Source organism: Setaria viridis, chromosome 3 (genome assembly GCF_005286985.2).
Source record: "Setaria viridis chromosome 3, Setaria_viridis_v4.0, whole genome shotgun sequence".
Taxonomy (NCBI): domain Eukaryota; kingdom Viridiplantae; phylum Streptophyta; class Magnoliopsida; order Poales; family Poaceae; genus Setaria; species Setaria viridis.
The window spans coordinates 3400510-3420354 of NC_048265.2; the positions used below are offsets into that span (position 1 = coordinate 3400510).

Below are 19845 nucleotides of genomic sequence, written 5' to 3' on the forward strand. Positions count from 1 at the left end.
ATTTGCATAGTAGGAATCGAGATGCATCAAACAATAGTACTAATGTAATTAGGGTACTTTAGTTTCTTTTCCTTCCCGATCTTTGTGAGTTCTGCGAGAATATGGTCTTTGGCTCTTGGATTTTTGCATAGTTCAGCAAAACTTCCAGTAATACCGTTTTGTTCAGCCAAATGCTCAAACACTTGTTGGTTCGGATTGACAACAGCAACAAGAAAAAATTCAAAACTATTCCCGTATACCCATATCTGAAATAGATTAATAGAATCATAAAAAAGTGGGGCATATGGTAAAATGGATACAAGAAATACAGAAGAATAAATTACTCCTTGGATGTCTAGCAAAATGACATGGGAGACAGGCACACAAGAGAATTATTTTCCCTCTTCACAGTTTTAGAACTCCACATTTGACATGGATGCCACAGCAAACTACTGTTGTAGGACTGTATTTCAGTATAATTTCTTTTTTAGATACACATTATAGAACAATAACCAGAAAAAGCAAATATTTATAATGACCAGAAACTTATGTAAAATCATTATGTGCATCAGCAATATTTGCCTAATAATGAGCTTAGTTCCAACCAAACAGTGCCGTTTAGTAGTTTCCCAACAATGTCCTAATCAGATAACCTTGACAAATATTTCAGCAAGTGACAAAACATAAAGAGCAAATCAAGATGTAAACTTCATCTCTTCATCATGTAAGAGAAAAAAAATAAGGTGGTGCCTTTTTAAGAGATTAAGGGAGTAAGTTATTCACCGAATCTATCTCTTGAAGAACACCATACACATTCTCTAGATTTTCCACAGCAACGTACTCTCCCTGAGAAAGCTTGAATATATTCTTCTTTCTATCAGTGACTTTCAAGGACCCATCTGGTTGCCACTCACCAATGTCCTAAACTTTCTGATATTCAATTACATAAAAGTTGTACCCATACCATTGATCCTTCTGCCACCTAGGGATGCAAAATTCCTAATGTTGAGTCATGTTTTGTACAATATGCAAAGGTATGGAAGAGCTTACCTGTAACTGACCACCCTACCCCTTTACCATGTCAATCATTTTGATGTAAGAACCTTCCCCCACTAGCTCATAGACCTACAAAAGGAATGCTACTTCATTTAAGACCAAATAGTTCATAGAACTCAAGAATTCTACTTAGGCAGCACTTCAACAGAGCATAAATGGTTGAAACCTTCTCATAATTCATCAAGCATTCCTTGAAGTCCTGCAGTCCAGCTTCATAATCTGGCCTGCAAAATTTTAATAGTATTCAGGTTGAAATTTCATCCTAAATTGTCGGGGTGTTAGGGTTGAGTTTGTGTGAGTCTGGGTGTATGGTTGTAAATGTGTTTCTACAACACGTTATTACCAACAATGAATGCCAGATATCAGGAACAAAATAAGCAGAGAATGACCATATTGCAATACCTTTGGCGGCGATGGCGACTGAGGGCGGTGGCGGGGCGTCGATGGAAGACGGCGGCGGGACGGCGAGCAATCGTCCACGGCGGAGAGGCGCGGCTCGGTGGCGGCTCGGGTGTCCAAGGCGGGAGGGCTAGTGAGGCAGTGGCGCGGCCGGTGGTGAGGGGGCGGCACGCTGGAGGCGACGCGTCGTGCCAGACGGAGGTGGCAGCGCAGGGCGAGGAGGAGCGGACCGGAGGGGCGGCATGGAAGGGGAGGCGAAGGAGGTGTGTCCGGAGTCGGCAGCGCGTAGGAGGCGGTGCAGAGCGAGGAGGAGCGGACCGGAGGGGCAGCGCGGAAGGGGCGGCGAAGGAGGCGCATCCGGCGGTGGCACTGCGGTAGGAGGCGTAGGGCGACGCGGGACCGGATGGCGCTTAGGGGGTGGCGGCTGTGGGAGGCGACGGAAGGGCTCGGGGACGGAGACGACAAGAGCGAGAGGAAGGGTGACGGAAGGGCTCGGGGACGGAGGCGACAGGAGCGAGAGGAAGGGCTCAGATTTGTGATTCGATCATGGACGGCGAAAAAACGGTATAGCACGGCAGACTCGGGGATGCGGGCGAGGAAGGGCTCTGATTTTTGCGATTCAATCGCGGATGGCGGAAAAACAACAAAGCGCGGGACGAAGGGTTGACGGAGGGCCCGACGTACGAAAAAAATGTCTTGGTTTTGCTTTTTTTAGGAGTAGAGATATACAAGGAAATAGGCAAAATATGAGTACCAAAATTTTCGTTCCTTTGTTAAGGACTTAAGGTCGCATATGATTAGACGAGCATGTAGAAATATTATAGTATAGGGACAAAAGATATGTCATATTTTGTATACATTATTAGATAGCATGTAGAAATCGCTTCAATGCTCAGGGTTACTCCTACGGAGTGCGTCTTGCGACACCCTCCGCACCCGTCACTCCAACCTGTTGGACATCAAGGTTCATCAACTCGGCGCTTGTCTTCGCTCTGCACATTGGCTCTCCGCTCACTCGGATTTCCTTCTTTTGAGCACTGCGCAGCATCCCTGTCACCCTGACATCATCCCAGCTTCAGCCAACCTAAATTCAAGCTTCGTTGTGATAACCTCAAGTTCCTGTTCGCCTACACATTGCTCGGGGGCTTGAGGGATATGGATACCACATGGGTCCCCACCGACCTGGGTACTGGCCGAACCTGACAAGTGGGCCTACCCTACCAGGGCGTGCGGACCGAGAATATGCAGTTACTTGGAGTACACGTCAAGGCAACAAGACTATCCAAATCTACCCGGACATCATGGGACACGTTTTGTAGTCCGACTTATTGCTTTTCATGTAAAAGACCGAGTAGATTATATTCAAACCGACTTGTAATCCTTGGTCGTCAGCCTATATAAGACGGCCGAAGGCACCCCCGAGGGGAAGAACAACTCATCGATTCCAATCTCGCACAAAGCAATACAAACCAGAATACAGGACGTAGAGTATTACTCTCCGGAGGCCCGAACCTGTCTAAAAACCTTCGTGTCCCTTCGTGTTCTCGCGATTACCTTCAAGATCTTGGTTTCACAATCGCCCTCACCTACAAATCAACCACTTGAGTAACCCCACTGCCAGACTCATAAATCCAACAATTATTATCTCCACTAATGATCATGTCTGATTGTCGACAATGATATGTCAACTCAACTGAAGGTGCATTAATCCACGTCGATCTATATCTGTCATGTTCTTTTGTCTCTCTCGTATTAATGTATGGGTACTAATCCTATACATAGGAAGATATTGCTTCTTTCCGTATGGATCAAAGCTAGTTTTGCTACATGAGGGTCAGGGTGTACGTGACCGCCAAATAATGTTCCAGTGATCAGGGGACTGCCAGTGATCATGAGACTGTTTATGTTCACAAATAGATCAAGCATTCATCATCAATTTTGAGTATATGTAGGATTGACCAACGTCAAAACATAAGTATGGATTCAAAACTTCATATGCCTTGTCGTTTTACATCCAAAGACAAGGGATGAAAGCTTTTTTTTTCCACGCAACAAAAAATGCACTTCAACCTAATTGTCAGTGGCTTGGACATAAGAGATGATCGAACTAGTATTGACTTAGTTGGGAAATAATATGGTATTCGGAAATAACCTTTTAAATTACAGACGGTTGCTACATACCCTGATGTTGCACGTTGAGCATACCCAACTGAAAGAGAGAGTGGTTTGTGGGCTGGCCAGAAGAATTTTTCTACGACCCCCATTGTATATAGGGCGTTGGGTATAAAACATATATTGTCGTCCGAACTCAAGTCAACAAGCTGCAGGCCTGCACAGCTAATAATCATTGGGATCTATCTCTTGTCCTTAATTCCTTGTTAATCCACCGTCATCCAATGTAAATTTTGTCTCCACACCATAATTAACAAACGACTGGAACTCCCATTCAGACATGCATGCAATGGGTGCAAAACAAACATTATTTTGGGTCTACATGTACTCCCTCCGTTTCAAAATATTTATCGTCGCTGACTTTTTCTTATCTTATTTAAAAAAATTATTGTAAATGTATGAAAAGATAAGTCATGTTTAAACTACCTACGATAGTAAAGTTACATAAATGATATGAATGGTCAAACATTATAATTAAAAAGTTAATAGCGACAAATATTTGATACGAAGGTAATAGTAGTAAATCCTTCCGGCCACACTTGCTCTCTAGAACGCCGTACATGTAAGTATTATTGACTGACACTACATATTATACATATTTTCCATCGGTATGCTTTCTGTTTGCTGTTGACGGTCGGTCTCTTCCATCTTCCAGCAATTATAGTGGAGAGAATGTAATCGAACAAGATCGAGAAGGGAGAGACAAAAAGAGCAACACCTATCTTCCAATGTCGTGCATGGCAGATTATGTGCTAACGACCCTTTAATTAGTCGGTTGACATTCTTTGTTAAGAAACAGACACAACAATTAGCGGGGAGAATGTCGACCAATGCAATATATATTTCTCCCCAGATCTCTACAAAGTTTTTATGTGTCCGTCTATCTAATCATATGCGACCTCAATCAATAGACAACACAAACGTGCCAGGCTATGGCTAGATTATACTAAACTGAATTGAAACTTCTTGGTCACGCATGCTTTCCCAACAAGCTAAGTGTGAAATTAAACATTGTGCTGGTCAACCGACTACTTCGTTCTGTTGCTTCTGTTCCTCTGTCTGTAGAGGAGAGTTCCCAAAGTGAAGTCAATGCCACCAGATTAGGTGCTTGGACTAATCTTGCCCTGAGCTATATCTGGGTTCTGCAGTGACAATTGTCACTCTTCGCACCCAAATGCCAATGCGCTCAGACTTGCAAGTACTTCGATCCCTTCCCTTGAGACGTACTGATCCCAATGTCAACGAGAGGCTACCACCTCTAGCTGCACCTCATGCCAACTGCCAATTGTTGTAACCGGTTTTATGGTGTGTGGTAGTAACCTCTCAAATCATTGTTGCAGTTAACACTATCAAACACATAAAGAAATAAAATGCAGTGAACTCTCTTGCAAGGATACATCAAGTCATGAACACGCACATCCTATAAATACACGCAAAGACCACACCACTGTCACCATCACACATTCCCTCCACTCTCTCTTCTTAGTACACACGCACAGCTGGATCGTCTATCACTAGATTTCAGAGAGCTTTAGCTAGCTTAATATAAACAGAAACATGGCGATGGCGACCTCAGCATGCCAGGCCTTGCTGCTCATGGCGTTGGCCGCCGCTGCGCTGATGATGAGCACGGCGTCCGGGACATTGCAGTACGACTTCTACAGCTCGTCCTGCCCCAAAGCCGAGGAGGCGGTGCGCAACGCCACCGTGAAGATCATCTCCAACAACCCCACCATGGGCGCCGCCATCGTGCGCCTCTTCTTCCACGACTGCTTTGTCAAGGTGATTATTTGATATGATATGATATGATGATCATCTTTATGCCACAGCCATACTATTGTATTTCCTGTCTTATGATCGATCGGTGTCGTTTAAAGTTCAAATATATAATTAAACAACTTCATGTGATTTCCAGGGTTGCGACGCTTCCATTCTGCTGGACCAGTCGAGCAGCAACCCGCAGCCGGAGAAGCTGGCCATCCCGCTGCGCGGCTACGACGCCGTGAACACCATCAAAGCTGCCGTGGAGGCCGTCTGCCCCGGCGTGGTCTCCTGCGCCGACATCCTAGCCTTCGCGGCGCGCGACTCCGCCATGGTCTCCGGCGGCTTCACCTTCCCCATGCCGGGCGGCCGCCGCGACGGGCTCGCCTCCGACCTGCGCGACATCTTCGGGAGCATCCCGGCCCCGAACATGCAGGTCCAGCAGCTCGTCGGCAGCTTCTCCGCCAAGGGCCTGAGCGCCGGCGACCTGGTGGCGCTCTCCGGCGCGCACTCCTTCGGCATCACCCACTGCTCCTTCGTCACTCCCCGGCTGTACCCCGCCGTCGACCCGACCCTGAACGCCACCTACGCCGCCGCGCTGAGGAAGGTGTGCCCGCAGAGCAGCGGCGGCGGCACGGTGCTCAACAACAACAACAACACGGACCCCAACGTGCTGAGCAACCAGTACTACAAGAACCTGGGCACCAGGGAGGTGCTCTTCAAGTCGGACCAGACGCTGACGAGCGACGCCGCCACGGCGAAAATGGTGCAGGACAACGCCGACAACCCGGTCGCGTGGATGGCGAGGTTCGCCGGAGCGATGGCGAGGATGGGCGGCATCGAGGTGCTCACCGGGAACCAGGGTGAGATCAGGAAGGTGTGCGGCGCCACCAACAGTGGCAGCTAAGGCGGCGAAGCTAATCGCAACGCAGCAAGAATTCGATCTCTTGTATCTTCTTTTTCACTCGGCTCTTTCAGCTCCGACCAGCTCTTTCAGCAAGAACTCTCTTCTGCTTAATACAATGATGCACAGACCTCCTGCGTATTCGAGAGATCTTGCAACCTCATGAGGTGATGAGAGGTGTATAATTAATTGCAATTTTATTTTCAGTCATGGTAGCTTTGATTTTATTTATAGTGGTGCCAGTGTGCCACTTATACCCAGAAGTAAAGGAGAGAATGGGCCCATACTATAACTTTGGGCCGATGCTTCTGCATAAATCCATTGTGTATGGCCCAAAGCAGCTCAGCCGAAGCCGAGTATAGAGCAAAACGTTTCGGTCATTTGAGTATTCTTGACTTTCGTGGGCTGGGCCAAAATAGAGAACGGGTGGGCCACGAAAAGCAATTTGTTAACAATGTACATTTAAACTGGGAATTCCTTTAAACTGATAGAACGAGGTGCCCAACAAAAATTACTGTTTGACAAACACGATCAACGATATTACACAAAATTTTGATAAGAAAATGAATCAATTTGGATGATGGATAGAAGTGGCACACGCAAACTGGTATAGTTCTAGCGATGGCACGGTGACTAGTAGTGTGGGTTGACGACGAAGCACTTCTCCCTGATCTCCCCCTCGTCGCCGGTGAGCACCTCGATCTTGCCCATCTTGATCATGGAGGCGGCGAACTTGAGCTGCCACGCCTTCTCGACGGCGGAGTTGAACTTGACGATCCCGGCCGTCCACGGGCTGTCGAGCAGCGTCTGGTCGGAGGTGAGCACGACCTTGTGCGAGAGCACGTTCTTGAAGTACTGGTTGTCGAAGCTCGCCGGCGTGACGGGGTCGAGCGGCACCACGGTGGGGTCCATCTGGTCGTCGCTGGACGGCCACGGGCACCGCTTCTTGAGGTGCTCGGCGTAGGCGGGGTCGATGGAGGGGTCGGTCTTGCCCAATTGGCCGCTGAAGTTGTAGAGGCGCTGCGTGAAGGAGGAGCAGTGGGAGCGCCCGATGGTGTGCGCGCCGGAGAGCGTGACCATGTCGTCGGCGGAGAGGCCCTTGCGCTTGAAGCTCTCGATGAGCTCGCGGAGGCGGTCGGTGGGGGCGGGGACGTTGTTGTTGAGCACCTCGGCTTCGATGGAGACGCGGCCGTCGCGGCGGCCCGAGGGGACCTGGTACTCGATGCCGCCGGCGAGGTAGGCGCCGTCGCGCGCCGCGAAGGCGACGACGTCGGCGCAGGAGACGGTGCGCGGGCAGTGCGCCTCGAGGACGGCCTTGGCGTCGTCGATGACGTCGAAGCCGCGCATGCTGGGGTTGTTGGCGACGGAGTCCTTCTCGGCCCGGTTGCCCGGCGTCGAGTTGATGAGGATGGAGGAGTCGCAGCCGCGGACGAAGCAGTCGTGGAAGTGCATGCGGATGAGGCCGGCACCGACGCCGGGGTCACGGGCCAGCCCCCGGCGGACGGCGTTCCGAACGATCTCCTCCGCCTCCGGGCACGAGTGCTTGTAGAACCCGACCTTCAGTTTCGCCGCAGGCGAGGCGTGCGCCACCGAGGCGACCACGAGCGCCGCCATGGCAAACGGCAACCAAGTGGACCTCGTCATGATCTACAATGGATTGGTCCTATCGTCAACTATCTGCAAATCAAGTTTGCTATCTAGGTTTGTTGAGCTCGATGGCGAAGGTGATCGAGAATGGAAGCTGATGAGGAGATGAAGAATGGCGCTGTTGCTGGACCTCTATTTATACAGGGGAGCATGCAGTTGGGGGATGGATGTTTGTGTACCGAGTCAACACGTAAGACCCAATCCTAGCATCGCCAAATGAAAGTCAGCCTCTTGCTTCCATGCACCGATACTCCGTAGCAACTAACTGCTATATCTTGTGTCCTAAGTATCACACGCATTCAAGAACCGTGTCAGTGGACTCAGTAGAACAGTATAGTACGGCTCCATCGTGAAATCTTGATGAAGATCGATGGACGGTGCTCGATGAACCATGCATGATGCAGGCAAATTTTGACCTTGCTGTTGCGATGCACGTTACAGCTGGAAGAAGAACTGGTAAGACAGCGAGAGGGGGCAACCACAAGCAGCCGACAGTGTATCATCTATCACCATCTCTACCTAATGTTTCCCAGACTTTGTAGTAGCAGCAAATGATTTGCAAATCGGAGTTGTTTAGAGAAAACGATGTCGATCATCGATCTGAAGGTTTACCTTGCTACAGAAAATTCTTCTCGGAAAAGTAAAAGTTTCTGATATATATTAGTAAAATTGACATGGTCGACACTGCTGCTAACCGCATGACCGGGACAAATCGAAGCCGTGTGTGCGTCTGTATGATCGCAATTTGAAGAGTTTCAGTCACTTTCTATCGTTTACCTTTGTAGCTCGTAGCACCAAGTCAAAGAGATCGATCTGGTGATCATATGGATTATGTTATCACCAAGCCTGCATCCACTGTTCTCCATATACATGTAGGAAAATTCTGCATGCTACATCAGTTTATATTAATATTCCTTGGGCTGCGATATCGGAGGCGTTGATTGAATCAACACATGCGAAAGCACAAATGCTTTTTGAAGTGATGGTTGATGCAGCAGGTAGCCTGCCCTAACCACAATAAACATGAAAACGATGAGAAGGATACACAAATTCTATGGGCTAGCCTTTGACTCCGCACAATCATCAGGAACCGGAGGTACTTTCCACACTGCATCTCCTCATCAGAAGCAACGCTGTGAAACCAAAGTCAACTTGGGGCTACATTTAAACAACAAATAATGAAACCCGCGATACACCTTAAGTGTTTCATCAGGTTACCCCTGCCCTAAGTTAGATCAGGTGGGCACTCCAGTGAATTTTGGGTGAGGAAATTCTAATATCAACAGGCTTGAAACCTTCAGTGTTTAAAAAAAAAGGAAAATAAATAAATGGCATTGCCTGTGACTCAGTAACTTGTTGAGGAAACTAACGACGTTGACGCAGTAATTCGGTACGAGAAAAGTGCGGAAGAGGATCTGAAGGTGAAAAGGACCCAGCAACAGGCAGGGGGGACGCGTTTGCCAAGATCAATTTTTGACCTAGGTTATAGGTCAACTCTTATTAGGGCATGCTTGTACTTTTTGATTGGTTAGGTTTGGTAAATCATGCTTCCTTGAAAAAAAGAAAGAAAGAAAAAGAAAAGGAGAGAAAGAAATCATGCTAACGCAACCAAGCATACTCATTTTTCCAAGTTGAATTTTGAAGTTTGTTCCTGCGTTCTTGGTGTACACATCTTGCAACTTCTTTTACACACTTCATCTTGCAACTTCTTCTTTTTAAAGGATCTTAAATTATGCTCCACCTTGGATTATTTTTCAACAGGATTTATTGTCGTTGAATGGTCAAAACATTTCTTCTTTTTCAGTTTTTCCTTTGATTTCAGGTTAAATGGTTAATTTTGGTAAAAGAACAATTTAATTAGACCCACAATTGCAGAGTCAGTTTTCCCTTTAATTTCATGTACTTATTATAACTATGAGGAAACTATCCCGTATTTTTTATTTGTGATGTTGCAAAAATTATTTGAAAAATTGTTCAGATTGCTTTTGAATTGCAACCTTCCACGAGTAAAGTTCATTTGTTTGAGAATCGGCTATATATAAGGTGTCCAAACTCAACGATGAGACCCCTCTTTATAAAAAAAAAACTATGAGACCCCAAATTTTGGTGGGAGCAGCTGCTTTATCTAGGGATGGCAATTCTACCCGCAGGCATGGGCACCCGCGGGTTTCGTACCCGATTGGTGAAGGTATGGGTACGAATTCTTGCCTGCGGGTGAGGGTATGGGCATGAATTCTTGCCTGCGGGTAGGGCACGGGTACACAACCTTACTTGTGGGCACCTATGGGTACCCGAAATACAAGTATTGTGGCCTCATGATTCGTGAACTCATGTCTTTGTAACGTTTATATCTCATTTGCATGCCATTGCGTGAACTATTAGAATTAATATGTGAGATTGTATGAACTTTGAAATATGAGAGTGAGGTTTTACTTTGTAGTACCATTAATTGTTGCACTTGCTCACGAGGAAATATGGAAATACTTAACTGGAAATTGAATGCCGCAATTATTTTCATCCAAGTATAAAGTAGATCATGAAGTGAAGACAACACAATAGAAAGCAAAGTGTTTAGTTCTCCAATTTTTACTATTTACATTATACTTATTTTTATACTTAGGACAATATATATTTTGTGCTATCATGATAGACCCGATAGGTACCCAAAACCCGTCGGGTACCCGGTGGGTATGGGCACGGGTACGAGATCTTACCCGCTAAGCTTTGAGGGTACGGGTACAACTTGAGGTTTCTAGTATTCTTGTGGGCGGGCATTTGCTCTACCCGCACCTTGCCCGACTTGTTGCCATCCCTAGCTTTATCTTGGGGCTAAGACACTTGTGACCTTTTCTTTCCTTTTCTCTTTTTTTTTGGGTTGAGAGGAGTTTGAGTTGTCGGGGGCTCCTATATATCTTCTGGAAGGTAGATAAGCAACTTATCTTTAAAACCCATTGCCCATGTACAACATTTTTTTAACATCTATCAATATTTGTTGGCATTCATCAACATTTTTTTAAAAAGTCTGACTTAATTATTATCAACATTTCTTGACACTGATCAATATTTTTTATATATACTAACATTTTTCTCTAACTTTTTTACATCCACCAACGTTATTGCTCAACATTTTTTTACATTCACCAACTTTTTTTTGCGCTTACCAACATTTTTTTGCTCAACATTTTTTTTACAGTTACCAACTTTTTTACATAAAAATTATTGAGATAGTTCATCTAAAATATTGAGATAGTTTGTTGGACCGTTGTGGGTCAGTTATTGGGCTACTGCTAGGTTATAGATGTTTAATTATCGATCTTCCGGAAGATGGATAGGATTTCCGGTTGTCAGGGGCGTGTAAAGAGCTTGGCCCACTCAATAGCTTGTTTGGGCTGATTCTTACGTTAGGCTCAAGTTATTAGTCTGGTCAGTAATTTGGGGACAGAATCACAGGTCTTGCAAGAACCTTTTTGGACCAGTGGACAGTTTCGTTGCACAGTTACCAAGATTGAGAGCTTGGTAGCTATGTCAGTTGAGTGTCATGGAGATGAAACTCCACTCTCTTTTGATGAAACTTCCCCTCATAATGATCTTGACAAGTCAACAATTTTGCTGATATGACAATAAATTTAATGCTCATGAAACTCTCATTAAGACTGGCCATATATACGAACGACCAATTAGGACCATAAATCTCAAATCTCAAGCGCAACCCACTCCCAACGACAGAGTGGACATGTACTTCTTTATTTTTCCCCCTTTTTTTGCACCGTACTCACCGTCTGTCCTCTCAAGAAAACAAAAAATAACAGCTGGGACAAAAAACCCCAAGGACTAATGAAATTCATGATTTTATATAAATTTCATAATGGTCAAGTCATTCCCACATGAATACGTACATGTTTCTTTGAGGGAAATGAATATGTACATGTTATTAGAGGTTTTCATTCAAGTACGCAAAAATGAATGCACTCTTGCAAAGGCTAGCTGCAGTTGCAAGTGAAACAAGTCCTCTCTTTGCTTCCGATGACAATAATAGATGTCATTTTATGAATTAGCATGGTCTGTAGTACTTACTTTTGGCATATATTCGTTCAAAATATATATAATCATACCCAAATATAATGCTAGACTAGAGCAAATTACATGGCTGGTCAACGAATTTGTTTGGATGGTTCATATTGGTCAAGATGATTAGAAAATGCACAGTTTAGGTCATAAGTTTACTGATAAATGGTCATTTTATCATTTTGTGAATTATATGAACCACTAAAACATGCTTAAAGTTTGGATACGAATATCTTCCAAAATATATAGATTTGATACATAAAAAATATTTCTCTTGCTTCTTCCTTAATGAAATTTGATATATCCCTAATGCATGTTCGAGGAAAAAAATGTCGTGAACAAATAATGTGAAAATGTAAGAGTTCGATATGTCTTGGATTACTATTTCACACCATAACTATATAAAAAATTTATAATTAATACTTCAATGTTGAAAAAACTGGTCAAAGCTACATTTGAAACACAGTGACACCTACCAATAATAATGCGAAGCTGATGACTCAGTAACCTGTTGAGGAAACTAACGACGTTGATGCAGTAATTCGGTACGAGGAATGTGCAGAAGAGGATCAGGAGGTGAAAAGGACCTAACTACAGACCGGGAGGACGCGTTTGCCAAGATCAATTTTTGACCTAGGTTATAGGTCAACTCTTTTTAGGGCGTGCTAGCTTGTACTTTTGCATTGGTTAGGTTTGTTAAATCATGCTTCCTTGCAAAAAAAATAGAAAGAAAAAGAAAAGGAGAGAAAGAAATCATGCTAACGCAAACATGCATCCTTTTTCCATGTTGAATTTTGGAGTTTGTTCCTGCCTTCTTGGTGTACACACTTCATCTTGCAACTTCTTCTTTTTAAGGATCTTAAATTATGCTCCACCTTGGATTATTTTTCAACAGGAGTTATTGTCCTTGAATGGTCAAAACAGTTCTTCTTTTGAGTTTTTCCTTTGATTTCAGGTTAAATGTGTAGTTTTGGCAACAGAACAATTTAATTAGACACACAACTGGCATGGTAACAATCAATGTAGTTATTGTAACCATGAGGAAACTATCCCTTATTTTATTTGTCATGTTGCAAAAATTATTTGAAAAACTGTTCAGATTGCTTTTGAATTGCAACCTTCTGCGAGTGAAGTTCATTTGGGCTATATATAAGGTGTTCAAACTCAACTATGAGACCCCAAATTTTTGTGGGAACAGCTGCTTCATATCTTGGGGCTAAGATACTTGTGACCTTTTCTTTTCTATTTTTTGTTTTTGTTTGGGTTGAGAGGATTTTGTGAATTGTCTGGGGCGTGTAAAGAGCTCAGCCCACTCAATAGCTTTTTTGGGCTGATTCATACGTTGGGCTCAAGTTTATTAGTCTGGTCAGCAAGCAATTCCGAGGACAGAATCACGGGCCTTGCATGAACCTTTCTGGGCCTTAGATACGAATTACCAATTAGGGACATAAATCTCGAATCCCAAGCGCAGCTCACTCCCAATGACACAGTCCATCTAAAAAATAATAATAACGGCTGGCCCAAAAAAGCTCAAGGGACTAATGAAAAATCTGTTCTTCCCAAAGAATTTTCAATAACTGGACATTTTTGTAAGATGTGGGTTCATGATTTTACATAAACTTCATAAGGATCAAGTCATTCCCACATGAATATGTACATGTGTTTTTGAGGAAAATGAATATGTACATGTTATTAGTGGTTTTCATTTAAGTACACAAAAAATGAATACACTCTTGCAAAGACTAGTCCAGCTGTATGGGAAACAAGTCCTCTCTTTGCTTCTGATGACAATAATAGATGCCATTTTATGAATTAGCATGGTCTATAGTACTCATCTTTGACATATATTTCTTCAAAATATAATCATATACAAATATAATGCCAGACTAGAGCAAAATATAATTCATGGCTGGTCAATGAATTTTTTTGCATGGTTCATATTGGTCAAGGTGCTTAGAAAATGCACAGATTAGGTCATAAGTTTACTGATAAATGGTCATTTTATCATTTTGTGAATTAGATGAACCACCGAAACATGCATAGAGTTTGGATATGAATATCTTCTGAAATATATAGATTTGATAGATGAAAAACATTTCTCTTGCTTCTCCCTTAATAAAATTAGATGCAGCTCTAATGCATGTTCCAGAAAAAAAAACGTCTTGAACAAATAATTCATGTGAAAACGTAAGAGTTCGACATGTCTTGGATTACTATTTCACACCATAACTATATCAAAAATTTATAATTATATTTCAATGTCGGAAAACTGGTCAAAGCTACGTTGGAAACATAGTGACACCTTCCAATAATGTCAAGCCTTTATTTGTCGACGAACTATTTTGTTCGCAGAAGGGAGTAACTTTGTCAATGCATATGAAGAAGTATGAGTAGCATGTATAGGCCAGATTATTCAATAATGTGGGGGGGAAGAAAAGAAAGCATCTAGCATAGTTCCAAGCATGTGCATGATTGTGATAATCATGTGTGCGTGCCATGTCGGGCCACAAGGATCCAAAGTGCCCTACATTATTCTGGAACGAGAAGGAAAAAAAATGGTCCCTCAATCAGGCCAAGCGCCATGCATGCGCATGAGGCTGAGAAGCAGAAGCTAGCTCAGAAGGCACTAGGATCCAAGGACGGCGAGCCCCAGCCGCACTGTCCTCTGACGGAGCAGAAGATTCTTCCACTGTCCACTTTGTAGCTTCCCTGGTGCCCACGGTAAAGCTGCTACTGATGATGCTGTCAGAGGAGAGAACCTTCGGCCCATGTCCTCTTGCCTGCGGGACCGGCTGTTGTTTAACAAGGTGGATCAAGTAATGATTGTATTAAAGATGTAGCTAAGCTAGGGAACCATCAACTTGGGATTAAAGGTTCGAGTAAAAAAGAAATGCGAGAGATGATGCACTGATATGCACTGATGCAGTGGTAGAAATGGTTTCAGAAAAGTAAGCGATCTTGGCTTGCTCTCGGTTTCAGAAATGGTTGGTTGGTAGGTCGTGCAGGTATTGTATCATTAGTCAATGACTTGCGCTGGCAGTGAGCGCACTAGTGACTCTCTGACTGATGAACACTGACAGTTTTTCTCCATTCGCCGGCGTCGATCCCGATGCGGTTAACTACCTCGCCACTACTGTACTGTGGTGGTAATAGGAAAAGCAGTAGCAGAAGCTTCTTGCGGCCGATCTGAACTTGCCACATGAGGCCAATCAGGCTCATCCCCAAGCTGTAGCTCATGGCTGTCCATGGCTCCATCTCCATGTACTTGATAATTCACGCAGGGGAATAGCATGCAGGTGCCGATAATTGGAGAGGACCATGTCGATGCACATGCGCGCATGTTCGTGTTCGTTCAAGGGATGTGAAAAGACCAGCTAGAAGAGAGTGGAGAAGAGGGAGAGAGAGAGAGAGTGGGGGACAGGGAGAGGTGCAGCGACAAGGAAGCAAAACATGCCACACCGCACACCGCTGATGAGGTGCTCGCCAGGCAGAAGATGCTCCACCCTCCTTGCAAATTGCTCGCGCTGCTCTCCCTCTCCCTCTCCCTCATGTGCTTGTGTTCTGCTATATCTCCCTCCAGCCGGAACCACCGATTCTGCTTTGTTAGCTAGCTAGCTTTCACACACAATATAATGCGAGTGGTGTCAGTGACTGATGACTAGACTGTTCCTAGTCGCACTCGGAAACTTCAATACACTGGGAATTCAGCCGACAGAAAGACAGATACAAGCATGGATTAAAAAAGTTGTTGCTCTTCATTTTTCTTTTAAAAAATCAAAGCAATAATGTTCGCTGTTGCATTCCGATTAAATCGATCAATTTTACCCTCTCTTCCTCGTATGTTACAGCTTACAACCGTGCGCGCGAGTGGTAATTATCTAAGTACAAGGCAGAATGGAAGGGGAGTGACCATACATGTACATGTCAAGTACAATTAAGTACACATGAATAATGCAGACGGATGCAGCATGGATCCATCGATGGCGCCTCTGATTTGAGCTGTCGATCTGAATTGAATGTGTCCGATGGTGATTCCCTATACCCTGTAGCTTGGTGATGATTAGTTGACCTTGTTGCACTTGAGCCTGACCTCCCCTGGCGGCCCGGTGAGCACCTCGATGCTGCCCATCTTCACCATGGCGGCGGCGAACTGCTGCGACCAGAGCTTCCGGTTGGCGGCGTAGAGCGCGACGAGCGCCGCCGTGTCGTTGCGGTCGACGAGCGACTGGTCCGACGTGAACACCACCTCGTGGGTCTGCACGTTCCGGTAGTACTGGTTGTCCAGCTGCAGCGGCGTCTTGAAGTCGAGGTCCACGACGCGGTCGCGCCGGCCCGTGGCGGCGGGGCACCTGCCCCGGAGCGCGGCGCCGAGCGTGGCGTTCATGGCGGGGTCGAGCTGCGGGTACAGGCGGCCGGAGAAGGAGGAGCAGTGGGAGCGGCCGATGGAGTGGGCACCGGAGAGGGTGACCACGTCGGCGGCGGTGAGGTTCTTGGACGCGAAGCGGGCGACGAGCTGGGTGAGGTTGAAGGAGGCCGGGGGAAGGTTGGCGATGGCCTCGGAGGCGCTGGAGACGCGGCCGTCGAGGCGGCCGGAGGGCATGGCGAACCTGATGCCGCCCATGATGCGGGCCGCGTCGCGGGCCGCGAAGGCGACGATGTCGGCGCAGGAGACGGTCCTGGGGCAGCGGCGCTCCACCACGCGCTTGGCGCGGTTGATGACGGCGAAGCCACGGAGGCTGGGGAAGTTGGGCGGCGCGGTCTTCTCCACCGTCGCGTTGCCCGGGGTGCCCGTGGGGTCGTCCAGCAGCACCGACGCGTCGCAGCCCTGCATCAATTGTTGGCATTGGCATTGGCATTGGCATTGGACATGAATGAATGAATGAATGAATCCATGGTGATGATGGAACAAGCTAGTGTGAATTGCACAGAGTAGCAATGCGTACGTACCCTGACGAAGCAGTCGTGGAAGAAGAGGCGGATGAGCCCTGGCCCGTTGCCGGCGTCCTTGCGGACGGCGGCGTGGACGATGGTCTCGATGAGGCTCTCGGCTCCCGGGCAGGTGGCGTTGTAGTAGCCCACCTGCAGCTGCGCCTCCGACGAGCGGAAGCCGCAGCACGCCCATGCCACGATGACGGCGGCTGCGACGAGATGTACAGGGAGCTGATGAGCTCTGGTAGTGGAGCTCATCTCTGCTCTGCACTCTGCACCACCGCCACTGTAGCGCAGTACAGGAACAGGATAGCCCTATGGATGGATAGACAGTCTAACTACTGTAGTGATAGACGCGAGCAGCTAGCTAGCAAGGAAGAAGAGGAGCAGCAGCAAAGGAGACATTTATATCGACCATGGAGCTACCATATACTGTATGTCAGAGATACTCCGTCCCCCAGATGGATGAATCATCAATGGAGGACCTACTGCCACTGGTGAAGTGAGTAGTAGCTGCGTAGCTAGGAATAACATGGCCACCAGCAGGGAGCCAGTGTGTCATGTGGATTCCGGAGACCGGCGGGAACACGAACATGGCATCCAAGCGGCAGCCGGCAGGGGTTTTGGTGTTGACTAGGAGTACTCCATACATGAGGACTTGTCTAATTGGGACCTGCAGTCCGACTGCAGAGCAGAGTGTCTGCAGATCTGTGCTTCCATACCATCGGCCGCCACGAGGGGCTTGGATTGGCAGCAGTAAGCGGCGGCGTGTGGGCACCTAGCGGCCGCGGAAAAACACGAGTGAGATCAGTGCTGAAGCTGAGGCGGCAACGCCATGGAGAGGGATCGGGAGGAGTGGTCTGGTAGTGGCGTAGTGCTATGTGCCAGATCCGGATCCTTGGATTCAGGGCGTAAAATCCAACCATTCGATCGTCAGGTTCTGTTTCTTAATTTACGGCGTTGGGCTTCAGATCCGACGACCTAGTTAGCTCGTAGGAGTAGGCTAAACATGAACGTCAGGTTCAGTTTCTTTAGAATTTTCAACCTTCTTCACATTCGCCACAAATATTGAAAATCGCGCTAAACATACCAGATGGTTATCAAGGAATTTGAAAGGTTGCAACAGTGCGATACATCCATGTTATATGCACACACAAAACCTCAAGTTCAAATTCAATCTTTCAAAAGCTGCAAAAAAGACCCAAAAAAATTTGGGCTCAATTGCGATACATGTTCTTTTTTTTTTCATTGAGTGCAATTGCATCCTGAATTTAATTCCATTTTGAGAGAAAAAAAACTGTGGTGCCTCCTTTTAGCTACCCTCATATTAGCGGTGTGCATGCGTGAGCGTCTGCGTTTACATTTACTTTATTGATATAATATTTTGTTTATATGATATAAAATGATAATTACTACATATGCGTCTAATAATATCATTTTTTATTAAAAAACTTATGTATCGATATAGAGTAGCTGTTGGTCAAACGTTTGTCCTATTAAAAACGAAGTGAGCCAATTCCCTAAAAAAAACGAAGTCAGCCATGTAATTTAAGACGGAGACGGACTGACGGAGGGGGAGAGGGGGGACACAGGCACAACACGGGCCGTTGGTTTCACAGTATTTGTGGGTGGGAAAGGCTTTCTTTTATCCAAACTTTTGGGCCTTACAATACTCCACACACAACACTTGTAAGCCCAAGAAGTGGAGACCAATTCCATCCAGGACCATCCCAGATTGGTGGGCCGGTCTCTGTGCCGAGATCGCGAAACCGTTTAGAAGGCACGAAGGCCCAATGATATAATTTGTTTTAAATAAAGAAAGAAATAGAGACGACAATCTCATACAGTCATACTGCCTCTAGTCAAGAATTTTTTGTTAACGTTTAGAACAATAGAAAAAGAAAATAAGCTGCACAACTTGTACATGACTGAAATTTTTCCTAATGTTCAGAACAAAAAAAATGGAAATAAGTTTTGCCGTATTTGCATGTTACATATCTTTTTTGCAAATACACCCCTTTCCTTTTTATTATAAGAATGGTGCACATACATGCACACCATATACATATAATGCAATTTTTTGAATTAAAATCTCACTTCCCAGCCACAATTCGGCGGAGCATGTATCGTATTGTAATTGCTGTCGGCCATTTGATCTGACTTAGGACAGGGGTGACCGGCCGGAAAGATAATCTGCATTTATCAGAATACTATGGTCTAAATAAAGTTGACTCTGGTTTCACCGTTGTTTCTATGAAGACATAGTGTAGAAAGTATCTGTCTTGTACATGGTCAAACCCCAGCTGATATTGTGTAATCTTCTCGTCTCTTCCAATTTGTTAGTTGTTATGGGTACAGCTAACTAAGCTACTACGACTGTAGAAAAGCAAAGAATGAGAAAAAAAGGGTTGAAAAGTGCGGTGACTAATTACCTCTAATCAAACGTTTATTTGTGCATGGGATTTGATGAAATCATCATCATCATCACAAGAGATAGTAGCCAGAGTAATGAGCTGATATAACTCCACGGTGAAGCTGCATACTTTTCTTCCTTTGGAGAATAGTACATGCAGGGGCAGATATCGACTTCCTACTAGGAAGTGATATAAAAAACCTCGACGATCACCAAATCTCTTGACTAAGCGCCTGCAACACGGTAAACGAAAGCAGAAGAAATCCTAAAGAATTTCATTTCATCCTCCAGGCTCTTACGTCTCTAGTTTGTCCCGGTCATTCCACGCCGACCCCGTCAATGTTCATCCCTGAAACTTGCGCTTTGCCTGAAGAATTTTCACAAGCAACCTTCACATATCCTTTTCTCCTAACAACTCTGTGTTCTTGCAAATGATTACGTTACGCCGCTCCTACTACAAAGTCTCTCTCTGAGCAACAATAGGTGGATGGTGACATATAGGTGAAGTTTTCTCCATCGT

At 45.5% G+C, this 19845-nt stretch overlaps 3 protein-coding genes across 3 annotated transcripts; 1 reads left to right on the forward strand and 2 right to left on the reverse strand.

Moving 5' to 3' along the window:
* The first annotated feature begins 5071 nt into the window (after positions 1 to 5071).
* LOC117847811 (peroxidase P7) lies at positions 5072 to 6588 on the forward strand. The gene is made up of 2 exons (XM_034729097.1): positions 5072 to 5388; positions 5522 to 6588. Exons 1-2 carry the CDS (start codon positions 5164 to 5166, stop codon positions 6272 to 6274), a joined length of 978 nt encoding a protein of 325 aa, XP_034584988.1. The 5' UTR covers positions 5072 to 5163; the 3' UTR covers positions 6275 to 6588.
* A 140-nt stretch (positions 6589 to 6728) lies between these two features.
* LOC117847810 (peroxidase 5) lies at positions 6729 to 8034 on the reverse strand. Its single transcript, XM_034729096.2, has one exon. The coding sequence runs from the start codon at positions 7913 to 7915 to the stop codon at positions 6905 to 6907; it is 1011 nt and encodes a 336-aa protein (XP_034584987.1). The 5' UTR covers positions 7916 to 8034; the 3' UTR covers positions 6729 to 6904.
* A 7685-nt stretch (positions 8035 to 15719) lies between these two features.
* LOC117847564 (peroxidase 5) lies at positions 15720 to 17728 on the reverse strand. Its single transcript, XM_034728787.2, has 2 exons — positions 16931 to 17728; positions 15720 to 16808 (listed from the first exon to the last, which is right to left on the reverse strand). Exons 1-2 carry the CDS (start codon positions 17168 to 17170, stop codon positions 16044 to 16046), a joined length of 1005 nt encoding a protein of 334 aa, XP_034584678.1. The 5' UTR covers positions 17171 to 17728; the 3' UTR covers positions 15720 to 16043.
* Between the last annotated feature and the right edge of the window lie 2117 nt (positions 17729 to 19845).